The following is a 23606-nucleotide window of genomic DNA, read 5'->3' on the forward strand; positions in this document are numbered from 1 at the left end:
AATACAGAAATGCTACATCATTGGGGTAAGATATTTCTTCTTTGTATTTCCATTTCTTATGTTTTTAACATCAATTTGAAGGAGTTTCTTCCTAATTTTTCTAAAATATCGGGCATCAACGTAGTCCATTGAATTAGTAGTTTGATGTTAAATCAATTGTTTCAAAATAGGTTTTCACTTTTACTTATAATATGATAATATAACCATGAAAATATTTATTTTTAATAGATATGTAAGTAAAAATGAACAGAGAAGTGAAGTGTTGGTTGAAGAGATTTCAATCAAATGAAACAACGGGGTGAATATACAATGAACATATATTTTCTCCTTCCTTCTTCATTAGTTATGAATTTATCCACTAATTTTTACTTTTTTATACTTATATTTGATATAAATTTCGTTTTATTTTGTATTCATTTTGATCTAAGAAAATGTTATATCACAAGCTACACTCTTTGCTAGCTATGTACAAATGATAAGTAAATAGTGATTGCTCATAAAATGATCTTAAACCAGATTAAAGATTTTATAAAACAATACTTTAATTTTTTTCATATTTTAATTTTTTAATTGAAAAAGAATGATTTATCTATCATGATAGAACATCTATAAAATACTAGATACACTCACAAGACAACATCTACATGATATGTATGTTCTCATTAGAACTAATTATTGATGTAATATACTTTTCTCTATAACATTCTACTTATAAAAGTATTAGCATTCACTATATAGCTACATTTTTTGTTTTTGTAAAATTACATCTATATCATAGCCTTTTTCAAATATTAATTGAATAATAATATTTTGTAAAAGATACATCATTTTTAAAGATAAAATATTTATGACAATCATTCTTAGTGTGATGCACATATTAAATTTCAAATATTAATATCTACAAGAATAATTGTACTTATATAGTGTCTATCATTTACAGAAATAACCTCAAGAGGAAAAGTTATTGTTGACCATTTTTTTTATTTGGACACTATTTTTCTGTTTTGTTGGATAAGTTTGTTTACCAAATTCGGTAAATTAAAGAACAATACTATTTAACAATTACCACTGTCTTCCCATATTTAAATTTTTGAAATGTTTCAATGATATCAGACAAATTTTGTCTAAAAATAATTAACTCTATGAAAATCTGTATTAATCATATAAAAGATCTTTTCCAATTCTTTCAGTTATAATTATTTATTCAATAACTTTAAATTAATATTAATTCTATTTTACAAGTTCGTATTCAATATGATGTGAAAGACACCGTGAAACTAGTATATACATACATATATACATACATACATACATACATACATACATATATATATATATGTATGTATGTATGTATGTATGTATGTATATATATATATACATATATATATATATATATATATATACGTATGTTTAGAGGTAATTCGGAGTTGATCAAGATTGAATAGGCAATGTATATCTACTTCATACATAATTAAGCTATATTTGGTTTTTTTTGAGTATATCGTCATTTATCGGTACGCTATATTAAATAGTCATTACTCATTATATACTTTATATGACTTTTAACAAACTATAATATACATATCACTACATTAATTATCATTAGCGGCAAATATGTATTTTTAGTTGTAATTAGCACTTTTTTAATGGAACTCAACTAATGTCGATAAAGAATTTAACACTTTTTAATAATGTCAATATTTATAATTGCTAAAAGTTGTATTTGTTGTAGTAGTAACGACCCGCTAGGTCGTTTTGAGAACTTGGACTAGTTCGACTCCTTTTGAAAATTTAAGAGGTATTTTAAACTATTTGATAACTAGGAGTACTTAGTTGATACATATATCTATATTATAATTAATATACTTGAATAATAATTGGGTCAAATTCTCTTTTTTAATAACCCTTACCATTTGACTATATAATTAAAACAAATCAGTTAGGTTATTTTAGAAGAAGAACAAAAAAATATAAAGGTTAGAAACTACCTGGAGACGAGAGGGACCAACGGCTGCGGAGAACATTAATCTCCAGGTAAATCAATCCAAATTTGTAAAGGTTTATGTGTAATTGTATGGTACACTTGCATTAATATAATAAAATAAGATTTTGAGGGGATTAAAGTGTAATGTATAGTCACTGTAATGTTTTTTTTTAAACTATAATTTGGCATAAGATTTATTTGATAATGGCGGCCAATGATTGCTTAATCATTGGATACAATTGGTTATCATGCAATTATATGCATATTCCTTTACAAGTTAGACATTTGACAGTACCATTTGAAGAAAACGAAAAAAAAGAACGTGGTCTGCATTATCGTTTTCCTTGATTTTCTTTATTAATTCTTATTTGTATTTATTTTATCAAATTATGATACTAGTTTTTGATATATTGAGATAGGAAATTAATTATTGGGTGTATATTATATGATTTAGCATTGAATCTAGGGTATTTGGAGAGGTTAAGGTTAAGTTCTTGGCTTGAAATTTGACGAATTGGCATATAAATTATACCAAGATTTGACGCTTGATTAGAGATATGAATGAGTTTAGGGTCTATGATATATATATAATAATATGAATGTCTACAAACTCGCTTATTTATGAATATTGCATCATTGGTAGATCGTGAACATTACAAAACTTTGCAAAAAGGGAAGGAACTATCTTGAAGATTCGTGACACGAATTTTGCACTTGAGGTATGTTAAGACTTTTTAGACTTGTTGAAGGACGTTTTACTAATTAAAGATTAAAAAAATGAAAATAGACAAGGGGTAAGGGGGAAAGATGGTGGTCTCGTATCAATGGTGTGACGGGCATTGGTACGAGTACCGGTGTTATAAAAAGGAAAATTTCTATTATAGAATGTGGATTAGAATTTGAGAATGCCAAAGCAGATGGGCATTAGCTGATATATTATTGATTTGGATTCCTTGTGTGATTGTGTTTTATTTAATTCACCCGTATAGTTGTGATAATTGAGGTGGTTATGTATTATGTTCATATTGATTGATTGAGATGCATCATCATCCCCTTTATTGAAATAATATTGTGCACATGCATAGACATGAGACTGAGTATAAGTTGGGCACGTGGAGATCGTCCGTGCTGGGGATGGTGAGATGTTAAGATTGTAATTTGGGCACGTGGAGACCGTCCGTACGAAAATTGTTTGATATTATGATAGTGTGTTGAGATCGTCCGCACAGACACGTGGAGATCGTCCGTGTCGGTATATGGACCTCGCGAGTCCCCCATGGGTCATGAACTCTCGATGTATTTCCGAGGAGTATCATGTATATACGGTTGAGTGAGTACTGGGTATTCTGAGACATATCATTAGATGGCATCATATTGCATTGCATTTCATCCCATCATTCTTTCTTGATGACTATAGGTTTCGTTTGGTGTTTGGAAAATATTAAATGTTGATTTCCTTTATTGATGAAACTTAAGTAGTAAGTGTAATATATATATATATATATATACTTGTACAATCTAAGAAATTATTTTCTTATATAACTCCCGTCACTACTTCTTCGTGGTCGGTCAATGAGACATACTGAGTACACGTGGTTTCGTACTCATACTACACTTGTTGCACTCTTTGTGGTGCAGATTCGATTCCAAGTAGGAGCACATCTCGAGGAGCAGTTTGAGTCCGAGTTTGGAGTGTCTTGGAGTTGTGGTGAGCTGCTTGGCTGTTCCGTGGCCCACACCTCCCTCTATCTTTTACTTATTCTGTTATTCAGTATTCAGACAGGATATCCCTTATGTTAGATTTGCCTTTTTGGTTTCAGACTTGCATCGTATTTTAGAAGCTCTTGTACTCATGACACCATTTCTTGGGTAGTATTTTTTTTTCAGTTTTCCGCATTCGTACTTATAAGAACTCAGTGTTGGAGATTTGGAAATTTTTGTCTTTTCACTTCTTGTTAGTTAAGTTTGTTAAAATATGTTGGTTGGCTTACCTATTGGTTGGGAATATAGGTGCCATCACGACTCGTGATTTTGGGTCGTGACAAATTTGGTATCAGAGCTCTAGGTTCATCGGTCTCAAGAGTACAAGAGCAATGTCTAGTAGAGTCTTGCGGATCGGTATGAAGACGTCCATACCTATCTTCGAGAGGCTATAGGACATTTAGGAAATATTCTGTTCTTTTATTCCTTATCGTGCACACTTGACCTTGTAGAAGTTCTAATCTTGATATCTCATTCTCTCTCAGATGGCGAGGAATCGTACGTCGACAAGTGGTGGTCAGGATCCTAATCCTGCGCCTGCTTCTGGGAACCCTATCCGAGGTAGAGGGAGGGGACGAGCTCGAGGTCGGGGTAGGGGCCGTGTTGCAGCACCTGTGGATGTTCAAGTACCAGTAGCTACCCAGGGTCGTGATAGGGCCGTACCTCCTGATGCAGAGGTTATTCATGGGGATGTGCAAGATCGTGTCGAGGGGGATGGGCCAGCTCACGCTCCAACCAGTACTATTGTTCCCCCAGTGCTTCAAGATACCCTGGCTCGTATGTTAGGAATCCTAGAGGGGATGGCCCAGGCAGGAGCCTTTCCTGTCACTTCTGATGGCTCACAGACCCGTGTTGGAGGTCAAACTCCAGATCCGATAGTTGCTCCAGATTCTCAGACTCCCAGGACTCAGCCATCTGCCGCTGTAGCTCCTCGTTTGGATAGTATGGAGTTTCCAGATATGACATCACATTTGGTGAACAGGCCTTCTATGACTATTGATGAGCAAAAGATGTTTGGGAGGTTCAGACTAATGAATCCTCCTACTTATACTGGTGACTTAGCTGAGGATGCTTATGAGTTTATAGTTAGTTGTCATGAGAGGTTGCATAATCTTGGATTAGTGGAGTCTCATGGAGTTGACTACACAGCGTTTCAGATGACTGGCTCTGCTAAGCAGTGGTGGAGGGATTATATTAGTAGTAGGCCAGCCGGATCTCATCCACTATCCTGGACTGAGTTTACTCAGGTATTTCTATCCAAATTTGTTCCACGCAGTGAGAGGGAGCGCAAGAGGGCCGAGTTTGAGGGTTTGCAGCAAAATGGTATGTCAGTTGCAGAGTATGAGGGTAAATTCCATGCCTTGGCTAGGCATGCTTCGATGATACTTCCCACAGAGGCTGAGAGAGTGAGGAGGTTTGTTAAGGGGCTGATTATTCCAATTCGTCTAGGAGTGTCTCAGGTTGCTGCTTCTGGTGTTCCATTCCAGAAAGTGGTAGATGCTGCTAAGGAGTTGGAGATGATTCGACGTGAGGGATTTGAGCAGCGAGAGGGCAAGAGGACTCGTTATTCAGGTGATTATGGTGGTGCTCCGTCTAGGAGTCGGGGTTACTCGGGCAGAGGTTATCACCCTCAGTCTAGCAGACCCATTCATGCTGCCATACCAGCGTCTGAGGCTGGTTACGCTGGGCATAACTCTTCGAGCTCGGTACATACTTCGTAGGGTTCATCTTCTAGACCTGTAGTTCGTGGAGGGCATTCTGGACATTCCGGTTCCTCTCATCAGCCGGCGTCTCGTAGGGGTTGCTTTGAGTGTGGTGATATGGGACACTTTGTGAGAGACTGCCCTAGGACCAGACGTGGTGGCTTACATCAGGGTTCTCAGGTTTCGACTTCCAGGGCTGCAAAACCTCCAGCTAGGGGTGGTGCACAGAATGGTAGAGGTGGTTCTCATTCAGGTAGAGGTGGTTCTCCTTCTGGTCGAGGTGGTGGTCGTGGAGGTCCACAATCTGATGGAAGTCGTTCTCACTGTTATGCTTTTCCAGGTAGGCCAGAGGCTGAAGCCTCAGACGCTGTTATCACAGGTATTATTCCGGTTTGTCATCGACCAGCTACTGTATTATTTGATCCAGGCTCTACTTATTCTTATGTGTCCACATATTTTGCTCCTAGTCTGGATATATTGTGTGAGTCTCTTGATTTGCCGATACGTGTTTCTACTCCTGTCGGGGATTCTGTAGTTGTAGATCAAGTGTATCGTTTATGTACTGTTACTTTGATGGGGTATGACACTCATGCAGATCTAAAGGTCTTAGAAATGATAGATTTTGATGTGATTCTTGGTATGGATTGGTTATCTTCTTACCACGCAATTTTAAATTGTCATGCCAAGACCATCACTTTAGCTATGCCTGGAATTCCTATAGTAGAATGGAGAGGTACTCTTAGTCATCCTTCTAAGGGTGTGATATCATTCCTTAAGGCTCGTCAGTTGGTACAGAGAGGATGTTTGGCTTACTTGGCCCATATTCGAGATACTAGTATTGAGACTCCTATGCTTGAGTCTATTCCAGTGGTGAGTGAATTTTCAGAGGTATTCCCGACCGATTTGTCAGGTCTTCCACCAGATCGTGATATTGATTTTTGTATCGATGTGGAGCCAGGCACTCGGCCTATTTCTATTCCTCCTTATCGTATGGCACCGGCTGAATTGAAAGAGTTGAAGGAGCAATTGCAGGATTTGTTGAGCAAAGGTTTTATTAGACCAAGTGTATCTCCTTGGGGTGCTCCAGTATTATTTGTGAAGAAAAAGGATGGATCTATGCGTATGTGTATTGACTATCGACAGTTGAACAAGGTAACCATTAGAAATAAGTATCCGATACCTCGTATTGATGATTTATTTGATCAATTACAGGGTGCTTCAGTTTTCTCCAAAATTGACTTGAGATCGGGCTATCATCAGCTGAAGGTTAGGGCGGAAGATATCCCTAAGACGGCTTTTCGAACACGTTATGGTCATTACGAGTTTTTGGTGATGTCTTTCGGATTGACTAATGCCCCAGCAGCTTTTATGGACTTGATGAATGGAGTGTTCAGACCATATTTTGATTCCTTTGTTATTGTCTTCATAGATGATATATTGATATACTCACGCAGTAAGGAGGAACACGAGCATCATTTGAGGATTGTTCTTGGGATTCTAAAGGAGAAGAAGCTTTATGCAAAGTTTTCAAAGTGTGAGTTTTGGCTTAGTTCGGTAGCATTCTTGGGACATGTAGTGTCCAAGGAGGGTATCATGGTGGATCCTAAGAAGATTGAGGCGGTTAGAGATTGGGTCAGACCTACTTCAGTTACTGAGATTCGGAGTTTCTTGGGCCTTGCAGGTTATTATCGACGGTTTGTTGAGGGTTTCTCATCCATTGCATCTCGATTAACTAGATTGACACAAAAGGAGGTGACTTTTCGGTGGTCTGACGAATGTGAGGTTAGTTTCCAAAAGCTCAAAACTTTATTGACTACTGCTCCAATTTTAACCCTACCCGTGGAGGGAGAGGGTTTTGTCGTATATTGTGATGCTTCTCGGGTTGGTCTTGGTTGTGTGTTGATGCAGAAGGGAAGGGTGATAGCTTATGCTTCGAGGCAGTTAAAGGTTCATGAGAAGAACTACCCTATTCATGATTTAGAGTTGGCGGCTGTGGTGTTTGCATTAAAGATTTGGAGGCATTATCTATATGGTGTGCATTGTGAGGTGTTCACGGATCATCGTAGTCTCCAGTATATATTCAATCAGAGGGATCTAAATTTGAGGCAGAGGAGATGGTTGGAGTTGCTCAAAGACTACGATATGACTATTCTTTATCACCCGGGCAAAGCAAATGTTGTAGCAGATGCCTTGAGTCGGAAGGCGGTGAGTATGGGTAGCCTAGCCATGTTACAATTTGGCGAGCGTCCCTTAGCTAGGGATGTCCAATCCCTGGCCAATAGCTTTGTGAGACTTGATATTTCGGAATCTGGTAAGGTGTTGGCTTATATGGAGGCTAGGTCATCCTTGTTGGAGCAGATTCGGGCTCAACAGTTTGATGATGGTGATTTATGTAAGATTAGGGACAAGGTTTTAAAAGGAGAAGCCAAGGCTGCAATTCTTGATAGTGAGGGAGTCTTGAGGATTAAAGGTCGTATAGGTGTTCCTCGTACAGGTGATTTGACTAGATTGATCATGGAGGAGGCTCATAGTTCGAGGTACTCCATTCATCCGGGGGCTACTAAAATGTATCGTGACTTGAAGCAACACTATTGGTGGTGCCGTATGAAGAGGGACATAGTAGATTTTGTATCTCGATGTTTAAATTGTCAGCAAGTGAAGTATGAACACCAAAAGCCTGGAGGTATGACTCAGAGGATGCCCATACCTGAGTGGAAGTGGGAGCGAATTGCTATGGACTTTGTGGTAGGGTTGCCACGTACCTTGGGTAAGTTTGATGCTATATGGGTCATTGTGGATCGACTGACTAAGTCTGCACACTTTGTACCAGTTCAGACTACCTATAACTCAGAAAGGTTAGCCAAGATTTATATTCGGGAGATAGTTCGGTTGCATGGGGTTCCTATATCTATTATTTCGGATCGTGGCACCCAATTTACATCTCATTTCTGGCGGTCTATGCAGAAAGAGTTGGGCACTCGGGTGGATCTTAGTACAGCCTTTCACCCTCAGACTGATGGTCAGCCTGAGCGGACTATTCAGGTTCTTGAGGACATGTTGCGGGCGTGTGTGATTGACTTTGGTGGTCAGTGGGATCAATTCTTGCCATTAGCGGAGTTTGCTTACAATAATAGTTATCATTCGAGCATTGAGATGGCACCATTTGAGGCTTTGTATGGTAGGAGATGTCGATCTCCAATTGGTTGGTTTGACGCATTTGAGGTTAGACCATGGGGTACAGATTTGTTAAGGGAGTCCTTGGACAAGGTTAAGTTGATCCAAGATAGACTTCTCATGGCTCAGAGCAGGCAAAAGAGTTACGCAGATAGGAAGGTTCGTGATTTGGAGTTTATGGTTGGAGAAAGGGTTTTACTTAAGGTTTCACCCATGAAGGGTGTTATGAGATTTGGAAAGAAGGGCAAGTTGAGTCCAAGGTACATTGGTCCTTTCGAGGTTGTGGAGCGTATTGGTGAGGTGGCATATCAGTTGGCTTTGCCACCTGGGTTGTCAGGTGTCCATCCTGTATTTCATATTTCAATGCTTAAGAAGTATCATCAGGGTGGTGATCATGTGATTCAATGGGATTCGGTGTTACTTGATCAGAATTTGACTTTTGAGGAGGAGCCGATCACCATTTTGGATAGGAAAATTCGGAAGCTATGGTCCAAGGAGATTGCTTCGGTAAAGGTTCAGTGGAAGCATCGTCCAGTGGAGGAGGCTACATGGGAGACAGAGGCAGACATGAGGAGTAAATATCCTCATCTTTTTGAGCGTTCAGGTTAGCTCTTTTCTTTTCCGTTCGAGGACGAACGTTTGTTTTAGTGGTAGGTGATGTAACGACCCGCTAGGTCGTTTTGAGAACTAGGACTAGTTCGACTCCTTTTGAAAATTTAAGAGGTATTTTAAACTATTTGATAACTAGGAGTACTTAGTTGATACATATATCTATATTATAATTAATATACTTGAATAATAATTGGGTCAAATTCTCTTTTTTAATAACCCTTACCATTTGACTATATAATTAAAACAAATCAGTTAGGTTATTTTAGAAGAAGAACAAAAAAATATAAAGGTTAGAAACTACCTGGAGACGAGAGGGACCAACGGCTGCGGAGAACATTAATCTCCAGGTAAATCAATCCAAATTTGTAAAGGTTTATGTGTAATTGTATGGTACACTTGCATTAATATAATAAAATAAGATTTTGAGGGGATTAAAGTGTAATGTATAGTCACTATAATGTTTTTTTTTAAACTATAATTTGGCATAGGATTTATTTGATAATGGCGGCCAATGATTGCTTAATCATTGGATACAATTGGTTATCATGCACTTATATGCATATTCCTTTACAAGTTAGACATTTGACAGTACCATTTGAAGATAACGAAAAAAAAGAACGTGGTCTGCATTATCGTTTTCCTTGATTTTCTTTATTAATTCTTATTTGTATTTATTTTATCAAATTATGATACTAGTTTTTGATATATTGAGATAGGAAATTAATTATTGGGTGTATATTATATGATTTAGCATTGAATCTAGGGTATTTGGAGAGGTTAAGGTTAAGTTCTTGGCTTGAAATTTGACGAATTGGCATATAAATTATACCAAGATTTGACGCTTGATTAGAGATATGAATGAGTTTAGGGTCTATGATATATATATAATAATATGAATGTCTACAAACTCGCTTATTTATGAATATTGCATCATTGGTAGATCGTGAACATTACAAAACTTTGCAAAAAGGGAAGGAACTATCTTGAAGATTCGTGACACGAATTTTGCACTTGAGGTATGTTAAGACTTTTTAGACTTGTTGAAGGACGTTTTCCTAATTAAAGATTAAAAAAATGAAAATAGACAAGGGGTAAGGGGGAAAGATGGTGGTCTTGTATCAATGGTGTGACGGGCATTGGTACGAGTACCGGTGTTATAAAAAGGAAAATTTCTATTATAGAATGTGGATTAGAATTTGAGAATGCCAAAGCAGATGGGCATTAGCTGATATATTATTGATTTGGATTCCTTGTGTGATTGTGTTTTATTTAATTCACCCGTATAGTTGTGATAATTGAGGTGGTTATGTATTATGTTCATATTGATTGATTGAGATGCATCATCATCCCCTTTATTGAAATAATATTGTGCACATGCATAGACATGAGACTGAGTATAAGTTGGGCACGTGGAGATCGTCCGTGCTGGGGATGGTGAGATGTTAAGATTGTAATTTGGGCACGTGGAGACCGTCCGTGCGAAAATTGTTTGATATTATGACAGTGTGTTGAGATCGTCCGCACAGACACGTGGAGATCGTCCGTGTCGGTATATGGACCTCGCGAGTCCCCCATGGGTCATGAACTCTCGATGTATTTCCGAGGAGTATCATGTATATACGGTTGAGTGAGTACTGGGTATTCTGAGACATATCATTAGATGGCATCATATTGCATTGCATTTCATCCCATCATTCTTTCTTGATGACTATAGGTTTCGTTTGGTGTTTGGAAAATATTAAATGTTGATTTCCTTTATTGATGAAACTTAAGTAGTAAGTGTAATATATATATATATATATATATATATATATACTTGTACAATCTAAGAAATTATTTTCTTATATAACTCCCGTCACTACTTCTTCGTGGTCGGTCAATGAGACATACTGAGTACACGTGGTTTCGTACTCATACTACACTTGTTGCACTCTTTGTGGTGCAGATTCGATTCCAAGTAGGAGCACATCTCGAGGAGCAGTTTGAGTCCGAGTTTGGAGTGTCTTGGAGTTGTGGTGAGCTGCTTGGCTGTTCCGTGGCCCACACCTCCCTCTATCTTTTACTTATTCTGTTATTCAGTATTCAGACAGGATATCCCTTATGTTAGATTTGCCTTTTTGGTTTCAGACTTGCATCGTATTTTAGAAGCTCTTGTACTCATGACACCATTTCTTGGGTAGTATTTTTTTTCAGTTTTCCGCATTCGTACTTATAAGAACTCAGTGTTGGAGATTTGGAAATTTTTGTCTTTTCACTTCTTGTTAGTTAAGTTTGTTAAAATATGTTGGTTGGCTTACCTATTGGTTGGGAATATAGGTGCCATCACGACTCGTGATTTTGGGTCGTGACAAAGTCAATGTATCTTTCCAACGTTTTTTAATTATATGACTACATTTATTGTAAACTAATCACTAATCTTATCTTATCATATATTATTATAAGGCGAAAAGATCTTAACTTCGAAGTTGGATAATTTTAACCTTTACTAAATATAAATATTATTTAAAATGATAATTAATAAAATATTAAAAATAATTAATATATGGTATTAATTCATTATATTTCTATATAGAATTAATTTAGAGAATTCTAAAACGGAGTTTGGTAGAGTAAGTGTTATTTTTTAAAAAAATTAATTAATAAAATATTAAATAATAATATTAAGGTATTAATCCATTAAACTAAAATATCCGTAAACATTTAACAACAAAATGTCCTTTGAATTACTAGGCATGTTAATTTATGTCACATATATTTAGATTTTAGTCAAAAACACTACATATCCTAACTTTAACCAATCTGATTCTCATAACTAAATTTTTTGTATATCATCATTTTTTAAATGACTTTGCAATTCCTGACTTATAATTTTCTATATCAAAAAGTTGTTTTCATTATCACTTTATATATGCGCACACTTTGTTATTCCAATGTATAATTGTTGATGGATGATTATTGGTGGGTGTTTGCTCATAAAAGTCACTTTATGTTAATGCATACACTTAGTTATTCTAATGTATAATTGTTGATGATGGGTGTTATTGTTCATAACATATGCAACAAGAAAGATATTGAGATTTTAATCTTGAGGAAGTTCCTCCATTCTTTTAACTAGAATTCTTCTCCCTTGAAATTTTATTAATTAAAACTTGCAGAATTCATTAGCCATTTTATTGTTTTTAATCTAGTTTTCGAATTTATTTGGGATGAACATAATGTACATCTGTAGTTGTATAATTTATTGAGATGCTATAATAATGTAAAAAAATATAATAGATATTGATAAATTTTTATATAGTGTCTCTTCAAACATTATATGACATTTTTCTAATAATAGTTCATGTGAAATCTATGTAACAAAATGATAGAATTTCATAAAACTATTTGATATTTTATATGATTGTCAATTTTTTAAGTTTTAATTTAGTGTTATACTCTTTCTCTTTTTATTACTTAATTTTATGAATAATTATTTATACATATTGTAATTGTATTTAAATAATTTTCAATTATTTATACTATGTAGCGTGAAAACACACATATTTTTAATTATGTAGAAATCTTGTACTTATTAAAAGGGGCAAACGTGCAACACACGTTATCGAAAACTAGTATATGTATAAAAGAGAAATCTAGGCCCGTCTACGTAGCACAACCACAAACCATGATTTCCGTTTAATTTATTTATTTCCAAAACTAGCCTTCCCTTTCAATGAAAACATTTTACTTTTACGAAAAGTTGTGACTTTTTTGAAGAGTTGCGACTTCTATGAAAAGTTGTGAGTTTCAAGAGAAGTTTTGACTTTTATGAAAGATAGTTACTTCCCGTAGGGTTGTAACTTTTTTAAAGATTTGTGAACTTTTAGATAAGGTACTATAAACATTTCTTTCGCTCTACCCTTTGTTGTCTATAAATTAATGGATGTCCTCTCTTTTTCAAACAGCGAAAATTCTGAACTTCTCCTTCTTCTTCTTCTTCTGCACTAAGACATAGATAACTATACACTAAAATTAATTGTTCGTATTCAATATGTAGTAAGGATAGATTCTCAAGTTTAATGCAAGTTGTAAATACTTTTCTTAAAGTAAAAGATGTGTTTCTCGACACTGCGATTGGAATCAATGTATAGTTTCAGATTAAACTCGATCACTCTAGTATGTTGATTTTTTCCTTTCAAGCATATAATTAATAAGTTCAACTATTGTTCAATATAATATATTTTCCTTTAATTTTCCATTAAATAATTATTTATGATATATTTGAATGGGGAACTTTTAAATGATATATGTAATGCAAAAGATAGGGCTGAACTTTCTACATATTAGAATTAGAAATTTGTTCACTTTTTTCAGCCTTTTAAAATTTATTTATCCCTTCACCAACAATTATTTATTTATCATTTGATTCCCCAAGAATATGAAAGAGTAATACTTCCTGGAATCAAAAGGATATATGATATTTTCAAGTTAAAGATGATTAATTGAAGGATAAACGATAAGATGATATAATTATCATTCTCCTTTACATTATTATCGTTTGTCACTACCTAATTTTGTATGTAAAATAATATAATGTTTAAATTTAATAACTAATAGGTTGAATATTATCTTATAACTCTACAATATTGAAATCCCGCATGAGGCATGGGTAAATTTACTAGTTTATTATATGCAATTGAAGTTAATCCAAAAATATATTAACAAGACCAAAAGAAAACATTACTAGTAAATTAAGTACAATTTAGTCATTTTCTCAAATAGTCTCACAAAAGACAAAAGAATTAACCCATATCCTACTTTGACTCTTTAGTTACTTAGTGCCAAATATATTTGAGGAAGCAAAAGCCGCTATTGGAGGGTTAAGCTCAGGATCATTTTCTTCTTTGTTAAGCTACTTTTCTTTATCACCCTCCGATCTTGATTGTAGATTTCTATGTGTTGCAATATTTATTGGATTGCGGTAATATTTTTTACTCTCTGACATTACTTTTTTATATTTCGAGCGTTGCTATTTTTTTGAAAAAAAATGAAAAAACTAAACACACTTGAGATTTGGATGAAGTTTTATTATTTTTTTCTGATGAATTGATTGGCGGGAGGACATTTGTTTTTAGTTTTTATTTTGTTTAGAGTTAATATACAAGGATGAAAAACATGATCTTTTCTCAGTTTGTTTTTGTATCATGATCTCTGTTTTGATGAAACTAGGGTTAACGCTATTTTTGATGTGTTTGTGTGGAGCAATGCATGCTCTTGCAAATAGATTTTATGTGTAAGGGAGTTTGGCCATGAAAATTGAGATAATTTGAAAAAAGTACTTTTTCACTCTAAATCACTCGCAAAAACTCTAAAACAATTATATTCACAACCTTTAAAATGAAGTTATAGAATTAATTAGATATAAAGTCTCTTTTCTTGTTAAAAAATGAATTCGAAATAGAGGAATGAAATTTGATGAGGATCATATTGGAATATGCAAAAGAATATTTTGTTCATTCACATTACAAGTGTGCATTCATTTTTTCGGATTGGTTTTACACTATTCGGCTTGGATTTTTCGATTTTCGATTTTGTAAAAGAGTAATCCAATCCGATCCAAAATAAATTTGATTTTGTTTGATTTTATTCTATTCGGTTTCTCTTTTTCCGATTTGGTTATTCGATTATATTAATAATTTATCACATCAGCAAAGTAAAAATTATTTAATCGCGTAAGTATACTTTCTGATATAAATAAGAAATAAAACTTAAATCACAATATTTATGCGTATACCTATTATAGATGTAATTCAAACATAAAATATAAACATAATCATCATGAAAGCTAATAACCAAAAAGGGACAAAAGTGATCAACTACAACTTATTTCTAAACTAAACTATTACACACACGCACGCACGCACGCACGCATACACACACGCACGAATGCACGCACGCACGCACGCACACACGCACACGCACACACACACATACGCACGCACCCACCCACCCACACACACACATATATGTATATATATATATATGTATGTATGTATGTATAGATATATATATATATATATATATATATATATATATATATAATTCAGTTTTTTTTGAAACCTGAAACCAAACAAAAAAATCAAGCATCGGAACTTATTAATCCAAAAAATCAAAAAACCAATCCAAATAAATTTCAAATTTGATTTGGTTATTTGGTTTAATCCGAATAGTGCACACCCCTAATTCACAATCTTATCATCATATTTTATATTAAGTGCTAAGAACTAAGTGTATCATATAATACTAAAAGTAGTACGCTCCATAGTTGAAAATTGAATTACAAAAATATCCCTAATCATATTTAAAATAACCAGTAACTAATGTATCAAACTTTTTCTATTACAGCATTTATATATTTTGTCTTTTAAACTTCAATCAGTTATATAATTAGTCATTCTATTTAAAAAGGATGAATTTTTTTTTAGTAAATTACATAGATTTAAAGTTGATAAAATATGTAATATGCATCACAAAATTTATATTAAGTATTTTCGAATAAAAGCATGTTTCCAAATCTAGTATATATTTAAGTGAGAACAAAAAAAGTTAAAGATCTCGTGCATCTGATTAATATATCAACACCAATATTATTGTATCAGTTTAAGGGATTTCTGTAACTATAAACTTATAAGGGACAAATGATAATTTTACCTTAAAGTATGTGATTTATGACTTTTTCCCGTATTTTTTCATTCTAATTCTTTGTGATTATCAGGTGAGGCCAGTAAGGTCTTTCTATTTTTTTCTCGTGTACTTATCAAGAAATTTGTTGTATTATAACTATTATTATTATCTATGGCTCGAACTTTGCTTAATTTAATATAATTATTATATGAAAATCACGTGGTGAAAAAAACTTATACTATTTAATTACTCATCATAACTATATTTTGCAATAATTATCACTCATGACTAACGTTATACATTAATTACATGCGCTAACTTCGATTTGGTATAATTAGTCATGTTTGTATATGTATAATTCGTCAGAATATACAAATACATATTATGATATACAATTATCTAACCGATATACTGTCACGACCCAAAACCGGGCCGGGACTGGCACCCACACTTACCCTCCTATGTGAGCTAACCAACCAATCTAAACATTAACATTTCAATAACTTCTAAAAACTCAACAACTATTATTATCCCCAAAATCTGGAAGTCATCACCACAAGAACATCTATGATAAAATTACTAAACTAAGAGTATTCTAAGAAGCTAAAACAAATAAAAACTAGTCCATGCCGGAACTTCAAGACATCAAGATATGAGGAAGAAGATCCAGTCCAAGCTAGAAACATTAGCTCACCTTGAAGATCCGATGTGACGAAGACTGGCTAGAATTGCGGTTGAGTTGAAGACGACAGCACATTTGCTGGACTCCACAAATAACAAGAAGAAAACAATAAAAGTAGGGGTCAGTACAAAACACGGTTACTGAGTAGATATCATCGGCCAACTCAAAATAGAAAACAGTATATACCAAGTAATATCATAAAATCTACTATGATACTCAACATGTAGCAACAACAAGTACTATCTCATTAACAATTACCGTCAAGTTCACACATGAGGACTCAAGCCTCAATACCATACTCATTTGGGAATTAGATTCATTAGATTGAGTATATTAACATCTTTCAAGATTTATTATCTTTATTTCTCTTGTGTCAATACGTGACACTCCGCTCCCTCATATTCATTATTCCTCTTGTGTCGGTACATGACACTCCGATTCCCTAAATCTACGTGTCGGTTCGTGACACCCGATTCCCTAAATCTACGTGTCGGTTCGTGACACCCAATCCCCTAATTCTACGTGTCGGTTCGTGACACCCGATCACCTAATTCTACGTGTCGGTTCGTGACACCCGATCCCCTAATTCTACGTGTCGGTTCGTGACACCCGATCCTCTAATTCTACGTGTCGGTTCGTGACACCTGATCCCCTAATTCTACGTGTCGGTTCGTGACACTCGATCCCCTAATCTCATTCTATCAACTCATCAAGCCTTCTCCCTTACCAAGGCATCATCAATCTCATTACTTTAGTTCATCAAGCCTTCTCCCTTACCAAGGCATCATCATCAAAAAGAGATTAGGTTTTTATCAAGATTTGGGATTCAATAACTTCATCATGCTTAATATAATCACAATTATATAATCACGTTCATGCATGCATACAATTAAGCACATAGCAGGGTTTACAATACTATCAATACATATCACTCTCTATTAAGAGTTTACTATGAAAGCATGAAAACCATAACCTACCTCCACCGAATACTAGTGATTAAGCAAGAATTTCCCAAAGCCTTTGGTTTTTCCTCTTCGTTCGTCTCTCTCTATCAATTCTCCTTCTCTCTGTTTCTGCTCTTTTCTTTTTCTTTATTCAAACCCTCTTTCTTTTACCCTAATTAGTATATAATTAAGAATAAAAGATGGCAATAATAACCCACTAATTAACTTAAGGTTACCTCTTTTAACCTCCAAGTAATTAGACTTATTAGAATTAACCCACTAACTTTATAATTAAAGTAGGAATAGTCAAAAACGTCCCTTAAAACGTGTAAAGAAATCCGACCCAGACTGGGATTACGCAACCTGCGATGGCCCGTCGTGCCTGCGATGGTCCGTCCTGCAGGTCACCACAAGGTTCAGAGAATGAATTTTCACTGAAGGCTCTGTGACGGTCCGTCCTGCCATTCCGTCACGAAGTTCAGATAGTCAATTTTCAATACCCAATTTCAGAATTTCTAAGTGTTTTGAAACGAGACCCCTCGGCGGTCCGTCGTGCCCATGACGGTCCGTCGTGGGTTCCGTCATCTCAGCCTGTTTTTCCTGAAGTAAAATCTGCTGCTCAAAACGACTAAACAGGTCGTTACATATACATATCATTTCACTTCTCTCCCACTCTCTGCTCTCTCTTGCTCGCCTCTCTCCTCCCTCTCCCAATATCTCTTGCCATATATACAAATGCATATGTATGCTATACAATTATATACGTATACGATTCACGATCTCTCCCAATCTATGACCTCTCTCGCTCGCCTTTTGCAGTCTCTCTTTCCATATACATATTCAAATACATATGTATAATATACAATTATCTAATTAATATATATAGGAAATTCAACTTTCTGCCACTTATTTCCCTTTCTCTCGTCTCTCTCCCTGTCTCGCTCGCTTCACACCTTCATATAATATGTAGCTACAAATTATAATTATACAAACTATAACTATTGAGAGTAATTAGGCAATTTTTTTGTGGCTATATAGGAATGTTCTCCTATAATTAAGGCTTGTATATTGTAGGGTGTAAAGAGTATATATATAATTTCTGTTTTAGATTAACCAATATAAACTAGCTATAAACCTAAAGTCAAAAACTAAATTTTAAAATTTGAAATAGAAACTAAAAAATTTCAGTTCGATCATTTTTTTCGGTTAAACCATATCACGCCCAACCCTAAGTATATGTTTGTAATAATTTACATGTATGTGGCATTTACTTAGTCTCCAATTTAAGGATGCTTCAATCAATTTAGCAGAAGAAAATTATTAAACTCTTCTTTATCGCATGTTTATTCTCACTCTTAGCACTTCTATGCATATACAAAGTTGTGTAATGGTAAATTCAGCTCAATAAATTATCACAAAAATTTACTCAAATTCACCTTAACCTAAATAATCTCTAAAACGACATTATAAGTAACATACTCAAACAACTAGCAAAATTAAGAACGAAAAAGCACATTGATGATTCTTCAACACACATATTCATCTATTGAATGGCATATATCACGCTTAACGGGAAACAATGTGAGATCATTTGGGTGCGCACAGAGTGAAATTCCCTGCTCCTATGCAAAACCTCGCAAACCACATAGGAGAGGTAACCCGCACTATGCAATCCTGGTGCGACGAGCTCGACCCAGAAGCAAAACCCCTTTCTTTCACTGGCAAGGGGTTTCGAACTTGAGACCTCCAACATGGAAGTCCCAAGATCAAACCACTGGACCACCCCAAAGGGTAGCGGCTGCGGGTTTCCATTGTCATAAAAAAGTGAGATCATATAGAAATAAAAAATAATCTTCAAATAAATGTATTCAACATAAAAACAAAGAACAGATTCGAGGAACAACTTGGAAATGAAGAAAGGGGGGAACAGAGTGGGAAGTGACCTCCAAGGTCTACTACTATGTCCCTCCAATTTAAGAGGTAAGGTCTTCTTACGTTCTTCCCTCTGATACCCCACCTACGCCATAAATTTTGGAATCGCAATGGGTCTGTTGTTTATGGAAGACTCAGCAGATAAGTAAGCTTAGCACTGCCCTTCCAGGAAATAAGTGAGCGAGAAAATTACAAGTTAAAATCAAAATTCTTAAGTCGTGATGCTAGAAAAGTATTGTAATAAATATCTTGTTAAATTCTCAAAACTTAAAATTGACGAACCGAACATATTCATATACATGGTATATTGTTGCAAACCTCATTGAAGAAAAGTTTGTGATTAAATACATGGAGTATTACACTTATGATTTCACATGATAGAAAACTTTTGGGACCTGATTAGCAAAACATGACTTCAAATGACAAGATACCACTTGAGAGATGCATAAAAACTAAAAACGTAAAAATGTCAAAACAAAACTATCAGGTCAACAATGACTTTGAATGACAATATATTACACCATAGATGCCTAGCAGATAAAAATAAAAATGTCATGGATCCAATAGGTCCTAGTCCTTTCATTAGATTTCCAAGAGATAATTATGAAATGGAAGAAACACTGGACTACTACGTCAAAATCACTTCTATCTTACAACTCAACATACATCTCATAGCATGAAGAAGTTTTATTCGGGACATGCACAATTTCATTGCACCTTCAACGACTAAATATATATAATATCCAGAAAGCAGAATCTCCAGTACTGGAGCTACAATGTAATTGCACAAAGAAAGAGCAATATGTACCCTGAAATCAATTTTTTCAACAGCTCCATCACTAGACACATGGAATCAAGTGCTTCATCAAAATTTCGAGATGCTTCATCATGTGCTTCTTCCAGAGTAAAAACATTCATTAGTCCATGTTTTGAGAAAAAGTATCTCCTTTTTTTCCCTAAACTTAAGCTTTACTGAATCGAAGATACTAATTCCAAATCAAAAGTTACCAAATAAGCATATGACTCATCATCACAACCCATAACATAAAACTACTTCACACCTACACTTTTTAGAATAGTACCTATATACCACTTATATTCAGTAACTCCATTACATACATGTGAGACAGTGAGAGGAGATAATTATTCGTAGAACATCAAATTCTTACACATAGTTCAAACTCTATAACCGACACTCCCAATCTAATAAAATACTCATCCTGCAAGGTGATCATAGATTAATAATTACTAAACATTGTAGGAGAAAGCACATAAGATAGTACTAAGCATAAGAACACTCAAGTGCAATTGAACACCCACCCCCACAAAATAAAAAGAGGAACTTGTAATGTCAATCCAAAAACAAATATTCAAATACTTTCCAACATGCAAAAATGACTAGAATAGGTCAATGTAAAAAAGGAATCCAAGTGATCATACCAGGACATTTATCTTTTTAACACGCTCCACATCATACAAGGTCTTTTTCTATTTAACATGCTCCACAACAACCGATATACAATCCTCCTGACTTCTCCACACTTTTGTAGATCAATTCCACTTATACTAAATTGAATTTGTGTATTTTAGCTGGAAAAAAATTCCTTTTAATTCTAATGCTATCAAATTAGATAGAAGCGCTTAAGATAAAAGAGGAACAAAGCTTGACCAACAGTTACTCCAACACAACATCTTGAGGATGATAACTCTTAGCTAGAAAATTTAGACAACTGGAGCTTTAAAGAACAGTAGTACCCTATTTAGACTTTTCTGGAAATTGAATTACTGGAGCTTAAAAAATACAAATACCCAACACATGTAATCTCAAGAATTTTAACTTGAACTCAAAGAAACCAGAAATACCCCATTCAATGGACATATTTAGCAAAAAGAAAAACCACGACCAACGGAAGCCAAACAATCCTAGCTACTTCAAGATGCTAATACCTTCCTCAATTCCAAAAAATAGTGTACACACATCTTATATATAAGAGACCAAATGAGTAAATACAACTAACTCTATAAAAACAGGAGTCTTAACCATTATATAAGACTATAACTGATAGCTTCGTAGACACTCGTTAATCTCACATAGAGAGCAACATATAATAGGAAATGACTTTTACTGAATAGTGTTCTTAAAGATAAGATAAAAGGAAAGATGATCTGTTGTAGGTACCAAAGACGAGGTTTACATCATTACAAAGATTTTTCATATCCAACAATGGAAACTGCATGGTCTACCTTTACCATCATTTCCTCGGTTGGAACCTGAAAGAGATTGGCATAACCTAACAAGTCCTTGTATGCCTTGAGAAACCAACAAAAGTGAGAATTTACGGCAAATTAAATGTTCAAAACAAAATTGCAACATTAAAAAGTGATCCCCTGCGCCATAAGCTCATCCTTCAGATCTAACTTCCTCAAAAAAGGACGCCAAGCATTCTGCAAACGTTCTTTTCTGCAACTCACAGATCTTCTCATACTCCACATCTACATAGTAAAATCAGGAAACTTACTGATACAACTGCACCGACAAATCCAGACTTACAAAATTCTTCATATAACTAAAAATCATCAACCGTCTCTAAAATTGAGTTTGGGTACTTCTCAGGTGTAAATGAAAACCAGAGGTCTTGTTATTTTGATTACTAGATATGCTGTGAGAAACATATGGGAAGAATATTATTCAATTATGTATTTACATTGTTACATTGAGACCCTATTTATAGGCACTACTTTGGAACCCTTTTCCGACTAGGATTCCTATTCCTATTCTAAGTAGGAAATACTTGTTCCTATTCAAACATTACCCCTCAAGCTGGTGCATAGAAATCATATGTACGTAGCTTGTTGCAGATGTAATTTATATGAGGACATGTGAGAAACTTGGTGAACATATCTCCAAGCTGATCATTTGACTTCACAAATTTTATAACAATATCTCCCGATAGTATCTTTTCTCTGACTAAGTGACATTCAATCTCAATGAACTTAGTTATTTCATGAAACGCTAGATTTCATGCGATATGAAGAGTCGCTTGAAAATCACACACAAGTTCCACCTTATCTATTTTGCCAAATTTTAGTTCTCCCAGCAACTGCTTGAGCCAAACTAGCATCCAAGTTGTTGTCGACATTGCTCGATATTATAATTCTACACTAGATTGAGCAACCAAATTCTGTTTCTTACTCTTTCATGAATCAAATTACCTCCAAATAAAATACAATATCCATAAGTGGAACGTCTGTCAGAGGGTGATACTGCCTAATCAGTGTGTGTATATCCAATGATATGTTCATGGCCCTCATCCTGAAAGAGCAGTCTTTTACCGAGAGTTGACATTATATATCGAAGCATACGAACAACTACTTTTCAATGACTATCACAAGGGGAAGTCATAAACTGACTTACAACAGTTACGGGAAAAGAGATGTCAAGTCTAATCACTGTGAGATAATTTAACTTTCCAACAAGCCATCTATACCTTTTAGGAATACTAAGTGGCTCCCCCTGTCCCAGATGAAGTTTAACATTCGGATCCATAGGAGTGTAAATAGGTCTACATCCCATCATTCCTTGCTCCTCAAGAATGTCTAAGGAATACATACCTTTGAAATAATGATACCTGATCTGGATTGAGCAACCTCAATACCTAGAAAATACTTCAATTTTCCAAGGTCTTTAGTTTTAAAGTGCGTAAAAAGATGTTGCTTTAAATCAGTGATACCATCTTGATCATTACCAGTTATAACAATATCAACGTAAACAACCAAGTAGATACATCTACTTAATGCACAATGTTGATAAAACACAGATTGATCAGCTCCACTGCAAATCATGCCTAACTCCATAATTACTGTGCTGAACTTCCCAAACCAAGCTCGAGCAGACTCTTTCAAAGCATACAGTGACCTACGCAATCGACAAACAAGGCTACTAAAATCCCCTGAGCAACAAAACTATGTTGTTGCTCCATATAGACTTCTTCCTCAAAATCAGCATGCAGAAAAGCATTCTTAATTTCAAACTGATAAAGAGGACAATGACGAACGAAAACCATAGATAGAAAAAGACGAACAAATGCTATTTTAACCATAGGAGCGAAAGTGTCACTATAATTTAGCTAAAATATCTAAGTATACCCTTT

General features: G+C 34.9%; 1 protein-coding gene across 1 annotated transcript; it reads left to right on the forward strand.

Moving 5' to 3' along the window:
* The first annotated feature begins 4230 nt into the window (after nucleotides 1-4230).
* Nucleotides 4231-11474, forward strand: LOC112940716 (uncharacterized). Its single transcript, XM_069293530.1, has 2 exons — nucleotides 4231-5827; nucleotides 11180-11474. The coding sequence occupies exon 1, from the start codon at nucleotides 4231-4233 to the stop codon at nucleotides 5464-5466; it is 1236 nt and encodes a 411-aa protein (XP_069149631.1). The 3' UTR covers nucleotides 5467-5827; nucleotides 11180-11474.
* The last annotated feature ends 12132 nt before the right edge of the window (nucleotides 11475-23606 follow it).

This window comes from Solanum lycopersicum, chromosome 1 (genome assembly GCF_036512215.1).
Source record: "Solanum lycopersicum chromosome 1, SLM_r2.1".
In the NCBI taxonomy this organism is placed as follows: Eukaryota; Viridiplantae; Streptophyta; class Magnoliopsida; order Solanales; family Solanaceae; genus Solanum; species Solanum lycopersicum.